General features: G+C 30.1%; 1 protein-coding gene and 1 pseudogene across 1 annotated transcript in view; both read right to left on the bottom strand.

The window, feature by feature from the left end:
• Window positions 1-4,466, bottom strand: part of LOC108746265 (structural maintenance of chromosomes protein 3) — an 8,499-nt gene extending 4,033 nt beyond the window's left edge. The window contains exons 1-12 of the mRNA XM_018482920.1: window positions 4,335-4,466; window positions 3,997-4,072; window positions 3,723-3,901; window positions 3,361-3,519; window positions 3,146-3,305; window positions 2,781-3,066; window positions 2,532-2,706; window positions 2,318-2,431; window positions 1,967-2,217; window positions 1,744-1,887; window positions 1,333-1,644; window positions 842-1,153 (exon numbers count right to left, since the gene is read on the bottom strand). Of these exons, the coding sequence (XP_018338422.1) occupies window positions 842-1,153; window positions 1,333-1,644; window positions 1,744-1,887; window positions 1,967-2,217; window positions 2,318-2,431; window positions 2,532-2,706; window positions 2,781-3,066; window positions 3,146-3,305; window positions 3,361-3,519; window positions 3,723-3,901; window positions 3,997-4,072; window positions 4,335-4,349 (2,183 nt within the window). The 5' untranslated portion in view covers window positions 4,350-4,466. The remainder of the gene's footprint in view (window positions 1-841; window positions 1,154-1,332; window positions 1,645-1,743; window positions 1,888-1,966; window positions 2,218-2,317; window positions 2,432-2,531; window positions 2,707-2,780; window positions 3,067-3,145; window positions 3,306-3,360; window positions 3,520-3,722; window positions 3,902-3,996; window positions 4,073-4,334) is intronic.
• Window positions 4,467-7,489: 3,023 nt separating this feature from the next.
• LOC108746208 overlaps window positions 7,490-8,958 on the bottom strand; it is a 9,689-nt pseudogene continuing 8,220 nt past the window's right edge.

Genomic DNA, 8,958 nt, shown 5'->3' on the forward strand with positions numbered 1-8,958 from the left:
AACAAGTAGTACCAAATTGTATCGAAATTTAAATATTTTTTCGAATTTTGACACATGTATCCAAGAAGTGCATAAATACTAATTTCAAAGTTGAAGGGCAATCTGAAAATACTATAATAATTGATTTCGATGAAATTTTACCCAAATCATACTGAGATCCATAGCTAACTTTTGGGGGGAGGGTATTGCTAATTGATTTTCAAATTTTTTTTTCGGCGTACTCTAAGATATATATATATATACATATCCCAAAATAATCGCCAAATATTTCATGAGCAGTTAGAGCGGCAGACTAAATTAAGTCGAAAAGTCCTTTATCATTTTGCAATTTTCACAAAGTTAACGAGATAGTAATCACTAAATATTGCCGAAAATTGGTCTTCAATAATTTTTTACTCAAATACTATTAATTTTACAGAAAAATTATAAGAGACAAAAATTGTTTTTTTTCCTCATAAAACTTTAAAAAGTTTTTCAAAATTTTTTATTACCGTATTTTCTCCTGTTGGTAAAAAAAAGAAAATGCAGCACTAAAAAGTTGATGAAAAAATTCTGAAACAATTTTTAAAGCTCTATGAGAAAAAAATTAACAATTTTTATCTCTGGCAATTTTTCTGTTAAATTGATAGTATTTGAAAATTATTGAAGACCAATTTTCGACAATTTTTATTAATTAATATTTTAACTATTATGAAAATTGCAAAATGGTAGAGGACTTTTCAAGTCAGTTTAGTCCGCTCTATCTGCCCATGAAATATTTGGTGATTATTTTGGGACACCCTGTATAATTTTTGAAATTAATATTAATATAATCCTAGATTAGAAATATCTAATTACATACTTAGCTTTACTATTTTTAGTTTCAGTTCTCTGCATTTCGCTAACGTAAGAACTAATATTTTGATCCGCCTTTCTGATTTCTTCCTTAAGCGTCGTTAATTGGGTTTCGAGAGTAGAAATTTGTGACATTAATTCCGATCTAGTTTTTTGTATCTCAAGCCGTGACCTGAGTGTATTGAAATATCCGCCAGTTAAGGAGCCTTTGGATGAAACTTGGTCTCCTTCTAATGTAACGCAATCTAAGCCAGAATCCCGCGCCAAAGTCGTTGCTGCTTCCAGATTACGACAGATCAAAGTCTTTCCAAATATATATCTATATTTAACAAAAATATAATATAATATTGTACGATAATAAATTATTAAATAAGAATTTTTTTTCTTTTTTTACCTTATTTCTTTGTAATATATAAAAATGTTTATATATTACAAAGAAATAAGGTAAAAAAAGAAAAAAAATTCTTAATTAATAATTTTTATTTTATATCCTTTTACCTTAACGCTTTATCAAATTTGGGATCGTAATTCAACTTGGATATCATGGGTATAGCATCAGAGGTTTGCGGATAATCAATATCTTTTACGTGAAGTCTATTCAGTGGCATAAAAGTTACTTCTCCCGGCAACCGTTGATTGTTCATTTCTTTTAAAATTTTTGTGCCAAACTTGTCGGTCTCCACAATGTGATGAAACAATCTATTCCCGGCGGTTACTTCAACTGCCATGTAGACGCTCTTGTCACAGTTAAAATTTTCAATTACAGGCCCATAGTAGCTGCTCACTTCATTAACCATATCTTTTCGTCCACTACAAAGATATTTAATATCATATGTCATCATCATAGATTTATTTCTTCAAAAAATTGTGCATGTAATGTATCTATATTATAAAAAAAATTAATCTTACCGAAAAGTATCTAGTACTTTGCGTACGCTATCCCTGCCATTCAAAATAGGTTTGCCAGCCATAGATCTTAAACTTTGATCTGCTTTCGCTAAATCTTCCTTTAGACCAGATAAATTTAATTGCAATACACTCTCCTGCCGATACCTGCAATTCAACATATTCAGTTTGTAAAATTCTAAGATTTCTAATGCGTGTATTTAATAATTTAATAAATTAAACATACTGTTCTTTTCGAGTTGCTTGACACTGATCTTTCGATTTCGTAAGCTCATAATATTGCTTGTTATGATCGTCTATTGACGCACGTTGCTGTTCCATCTCGCGTGTATGATCTCCTATTTTTTTCTCCAAAGCAATCTGTTTCTCTGCATCACGTTTTAAATCTTCACTAATTTTTTTTTGATGCTCTTCTTTATCCTTTATCTGTTTTGTAAGTTGCTTAAGCTCATTTTGTATCCACTTATCTCTTTCATCCTACCAATGTAAATAAATCTTTTAACTATCATATTGGAATTTAAGTATAACAAAAATACAACTTGAATTACTATGGAGTCACAATTTTTTTTATTTTTACCTTAGTGGTAAATTGACTACCACGACCTTGTTTAGCATATAATTCTTTACGTTTCTGCTCTTTTAACTGTAATTCTCGCGTACACTCCTCTTCAACACGTTTCATTCGTTCATACTGTAAAGAAAAATGTTTGTCCACACATTCCAGTATTTTAAATAAATACATAATTTTTAATATACATTTAAATATATTATATATCTGAATATTTTTTTACCTCTGGCTTAAGAGACTTTAGCTCGGTTTCTCGAGCAGCAATATTAGACTTCAATTTTTCCAACTCTTGTTGAGCTCGTTTCTTGCTGTCATTATCACCTTTTACTTCTTCTAGCAAGTCGTTAATAGTAAAAGTTAATTTGTTCTTTTCTTTCAACAATTGCTGTTGCTCTGCACTGCATTTTACAAACATTTTATTACAAATACTTCTCTGCTGTTTTTTATATGCAATTTTTAGTATGTGAATTACCTAAGAGTGTCTCTTTCTTCTTTGGCAGTCTGCACTTCCTTTTTTGCTTCCTTTAGCCTCTTCGTAGCTGCACGTACCATTTCTTGCGCTGTTTTAGCTTCGGCACCTAATCTCGCCTGCTCGGCTCCACTATTTGCTCTAGACTCCTCAAGTTCTTCTAATTTTCTTTTATTTTCTTTAAGTTCACGTTCGTGGATCGTATATTCTAAACAACGACGTTGTTTATCCCAACGTTGATATTCTTTCAGTTCCTCCTTTTCTTCCTCAAGTGTTTGCAAACGCTCTTCTACAATGTAAAATAATTATTTATTCATTTTACTTTATTTATTTTAAATAATTCTTTAAGTTTTGATCTTTGTAATTACCAATTGTTCGCAGAAAATCCTCAATTTTTTCTAGTTTTCCTTCTGTTTCTTTCAAAATAGATTTTGATTCTTCTCTTCTATCATCATATACTCTAGTACCCGCTACCTCTCTTAATAATTTCAATCTGTGGGAATCTGGTGCTGTTGCCATTTGGTTTATCTGCAAAACAATTATATTATACTATAGATAAATATAAATATGTTAAAAAACAAACCTTTCCTTGCTTCACAATATAATATGGATTGGACCTAGAAAATCCTGCCGACTCTAATAAATTCATTACGTCATTTCTTGTTACAATCTTTTTGTTGAGAAAATATTGGTCCTTCTTGGAGCCGATTACTCTTCTTAAATAAACTTCATCTTTATCGATCTGAATAAAAAATAAAATTATATATATTATTAAAATATTATGAAAATATCAATAAAATCTAAAATGATATTAAATATATGTATATTTAAATGTTTTATATCTATACACACGCGCGCGCGCGCGCGCGCGCACGCGCACACACACACACACACACACACACACATATGTTTAAACTAGCAACATAAACTACTAATGATTTTTACCGGTAACCTTCCATCAGAATTATCAAATATGATTTCTACATGGGCAGATATAACACGAGGTCCTGTTCCTTCATGCAACAGTCCTTGTCTCTGATCTGGTCTGAGATGAGAGAATTCATCACTAAGGACAAATTGAATCGCGTAAAAGAAGTTACTCTTTCCAGAACCGTTTCTGCCAACTTAGAAGAAAAGTGTTCAGTTACAATGTATATGTATAATCATATCAATCTTATTAACTGCATAACAATCTTGCATAAGATCCTCAGTTACATACCCACTACATTGTGCCTTGGATCAAAAGGCTCAACAACCGTCTGTTCACGATATGACTTAAATCCTTGGATAATTACCTGTTTCAACATAAATCTATTAAAGAAATCGCAATAATAACAATGTATTGATGCTCCGAATTAGTATATTAGATTCAGAAATTTGGCAGTAACTTATAATGGTAACGTACAATTCAAGCATACAAAACCTCAATAATAATCCAATCAAGAATTAGAATAGAAGCAATGCAAAAAGTGAGTAAAGTCAAATAAAAGACGAAGCGTAATTCCGTCTCAAGAATGACGTGTTAGGTTGCGACACAAATACAATTTGCTTACAAACCTGCTTAATGTACATGATGTAATGAGAAGTCTGACGTGTATATCATTCGTAATGTTATTCCAAAACACAATTGGGCATACGAGACGTGACGAAAACATTCGACCGATTTATTGGCAGAGCCCGCAAAAACGACATTTGTATAAAACGCAGGTTGGCGATTACAAAAAGTCCCTAGGTTTGGGCGGGAGACGCCATGAGTCTAGCTTAAGGTGCCATTACATGAGAGCGTCAAATGTCAAGCGTCGAGCCAGTGATGCCAATTTAGCGATTTTCCAGTTAGATCTAGTGTGTTTTAAAGGTTGTCTAGCTGTAAAATTTAAAAAATGCGGTTAGAGGTAATTCTCTGACGGGATTTAATTTTATTTTTAGCGTTTTCTGAGACGGTTTTTGTTTAAAGCTCAGATGGATACTTATTTTTATATGTACTGCAATACGATTTCTGATTTATATTTTGCGGACATGATGCATTGAGGTATGCCATCTTTAGATACGTATGTATGGGATAATGAACAATGGCTATTGGTTGCGGCTGTTGTACTCATTCGTGATTCACGACGGATGCGACGGATTGCTATGAGAAAATCGAGAAAATTTTGAAGTCAACCATAGATTATAAGTAGACTTGAGACAGCTTAGACTAAGGGCAGCTATTCTGCTATGTTTCAACTTGTGTTTCCGACTTCCGTGCTGAAAGTTTAAAATGGGAAAAACGAAAGCTGTTTATCAGTAAAAATTCCGCTTGGAATGGAAGACGCATCCAAAATTAAAGGATTGGATTCAAGAGAAATTGATGAATAAAACTCAAGCATACTGTACATATTATAAGTGCAATATTCAATGTAAGCTGAACGATTTGCTCTCCTATGCTGAAACAAAAAAGCACAAATCAAACTGTGGGTCGCACATGCAAACAAATAAACTTCCGTTTAAATCTTCGTCCTTTAAGACACAAGAGCAAGAGGCTACTTTAGCATTGTACATTAGTCAGCACAGCGCGATAGCACTAATTGACCATTTCAGTATCTTGTGCAAAAATAAATTTAACGATGGTGAGGCCGATATTCATAGTCAAAGCTCAAGGCAGCACCATCGTAATGAAGCTCGTCTTATTCAATCAAGATTGTCTTGAGATTGTAACGATTCATAGTTGTGAAATAAGACGATCTTCGAAAAGAAGTTCTCGCTTAAGAAATGTTTATTTGATTCAAGATTGTCTTGATGAAGATGTACTTAAAGTTGAACATATTTGACATTCGGCTACTTCCATACAATTTCTGTTGAATTCTCCAATACAAGTGTTGCATTTGTTATTATCTGTTCTTCCGAATTGCTTTCCATTCTTCGATTGCTTTCATGCCATAAGTAGCTATCAAGAATATTTGAGAACAGTAACTAGAAAAAAATAATATTAATTCATTGAATGTTATAACTGACAAAGTGAATAGGTAATATTTTGTTTAATAAATTTTTACTAAAAATTTATAATATATTGAAATATATATTTATAGAATGTCGTGCAAGGAAAATATAAATCCTAGCAAAAGTAAACATACAAATTTAGAAAGAAAAATATTTTTACAAATACTCGAACAGTATAAACACATGTTGGTGGAAATAAATGTCGTGGAAATAAAAAAAAGTGATGCAACCACTTTGAAGGACAAGGAAGCAGCATGGACTGAAATATGTGCTACTTGTAATGAATCTTCATTGATTGCACGATAAAAATTATATTATTGTTATACTATTATTGTTATTATTATTATTATTATTATTATTATTATTATACAATAAAACATTGTAAAACATTATAATTAAGCATGTTTAATTAAAATAATATTTTAATTATAGAGGACAATACAATTAAAAAAATTATGGACTAACTTAAAATAAGATTAAAGAGATGCTTTGATTAAAGAAAGACGGATGACAACTGGTGGAGGATGTTATCAAACTGCTATAAATCCTGATATTGCTAATATAACTCCACATTTAATGCACCATGTCAATTTACTTCAAACATGACTGAATCATCTTTAAATGATAAATATATTAATTAAAATTATTATGTTATTACACTGTAGATTTCACTACATTTTGTTTCTGTATATTTTAGAAAAATGCGATTTAGCACATGAATTAATATCAACTGAACAGGATATGGATGTATTACAAATTTTAGATGACAACAATATTGAAAATAATACATGCAATGCTAAGATTATACTTTTAATTGATATTTATCATTTTTGTTATTTACTAGCATAATGTGATAAAATTATATTTTTATAATATCAACACACATAAAAAAAGATATCAAACTTTTTTTTTGTAAATACAACAATATCAATGGATGTAAATAATACAAACATTAACGACAATAACAAAACATCAACTTTACGGGAAGCAACAGAAATTATCAAATCAAATTTTAGAAATACGCCAGAAAAAATTAAAAAAAAGGCGTAATAAGAAACAAAGAGCTACAGTGTATGAAATACCAGATGCAGAAGAAAAACTGCATATGGAAAACGAAGACAAGTTATGAAGCAGGAGCAGCAACTCGCAGATATAAAATTGCATTTTCTTCATGAAGAAAAAATTGCTAAAATTAAAGAAAACTATTTAGAGGAAATTAATCAATTAGAGTTAAGTAATTTAAAAGAAATACATAATATTCAAATACAAGTTAATAAAACCAAATTAAGAATTTTGGAGCATGATTTAAAAATAAAAGAGAATAAGTAGAGAATAGTAGATAATAAGCAGAGAAGCAGTTTTAACAGAAATTCTATTTATTTTATTAAATCTTGATAGTTTATTGCAACAAAATGTTTGTGTCCTATTTATTTTATTAATATATTAAAATGTTGCGCTTTAGCCCCGATCTATTCAATAAGTGTAATAAGATATATCATCGTATTCTTATTAACATAAAAATTTTTATTAATATATATTTTATAAAAGTTTTTTATGTTATGTTTATGTTTCATTAATACTTTTAGATTTAAAATAAAATGATATGAGTTCTATTAAATAAAGAAATATAAAATATATTATTTATTATTATTGTTTATTAAATTATATTTTTGTATTAGATTCAGCACTCATATTTAACACTTATGTTTAAGTATACTAATTTAATTGTACTCATATTATCTAAATAGTCGCTCAATGAGAACACTTTGTACAATGAAGCCTTCTCAGGTTGCCAGTGAAATTCATTTACAGGAACACCTTCATCGATGTCATCATGATGTTTTTTATTTCTTCTTCATCTTGAAGTACATCCCTGAAAATCAGGGATAGATTATGAAAGACAGCACAGGCAACTACAATTGTAATGGAGGTTATAAGTTTTGTTGTGAGTCCTCTTGACAAATATGGAAATCTTCGTTTCCATAACGTTCTTTCCACTATCCTTCTGGTTCTCCCATGAATAGCATTGTAATTATAATAAAAATATCATTTTTAATATAAATTTAATTTTTATAAAAATTCTGTAAAAATGTTTGTATTATAACAAAATTAGAACCTTCTTTTCTCATCAGTTGTAGGATTAACAATAGGAGTAAGTAAAAAAGGTAACGCTGGGTATCCGCCGCACTTCCGACTAGCATATCCTGTAATTCCCGCTGTGTATATCGCATATAAATCCGTGAATTTTGAAAAATCTTGCTGTCATGTTGACTTCCTGGCTATTCAGAAATTATATCCAAAAATTCTGTTCATGGCTCAACAACAGTCTAAAAATATAAACATAAAATATGTTGTACGTATATAAATTTGTAACCAATGTTATCATTTTATAATATATTCAATTTAAATATTCAATTTATTTTATGCAATTAAAAAGTTTACCGAATAACAAATTAGACATAATAATAAAACAAGGAATAGGTGAACTCAAGATGTTCTTGAAGAATAATCCGGGTCTGTTAGTTACTAGGGCGGACAAGGGTAATGCTACTGTAATTTTGACTTACCGGGAATACATAGATTAAATGCGTGACATACTTTCGGATAATGACACTTACAGATTGATTAACAGAGACCCTACTAACAAAATGACTACTGGAATACGATCTATCTTAACGGGTTGGAGTTCTAAAGGCTTTATTGATCAAGAAATATATAAGAAACTATATATTTCGGACGGTGAATTATCGAGATCCTATGGGCTTCCAAAGATTCATAAGACTAATACGCCACTAAGAATAATAGTAAGTAGCATAAATAGTCCTTTTTATAAATTAGCAATCTTCCTAAAAGATATTATTAAGAAAAGCTTAAATTCAAATAAATAAACAAATTCAAAGGACTCTTTCAAAACATAATAACAAAACTCAATCAGCGGGCGAAGTAAGAGTCAACCACATTTTTTAATTTTTACATAAAATTATATATTGTATTAAACGCGATGAAACATCACGCCAAAAAATAATAAATAATAAAACTATAAACTAATACATTACAAGTAACAAGTTTCGGCTACCAGTTTGAGCCCTCTTCAGACATTAGTACAATAAAAAATAACAGAATAAATTCAATTGTCGCAAGTATTCGCATAATCCGAGTAATCACAGTTCGGGTGAGTCTCGATCTCGAAACATTATTTCCGTAT

The sequence above is a fragment of the Trachymyrmex septentrionalis genome, unplaced genomic scaffold (assembly GCF_001594115.1).
Source record: "Trachymyrmex septentrionalis isolate Tsep2-gDNA-1 unplaced genomic scaffold, Tsep1.0 scaffold161, whole genome shotgun sequence".
Classification (NCBI taxonomy): Eukaryota; Metazoa; Arthropoda; class Insecta; order Hymenoptera; family Formicidae; genus Trachymyrmex; species Trachymyrmex septentrionalis.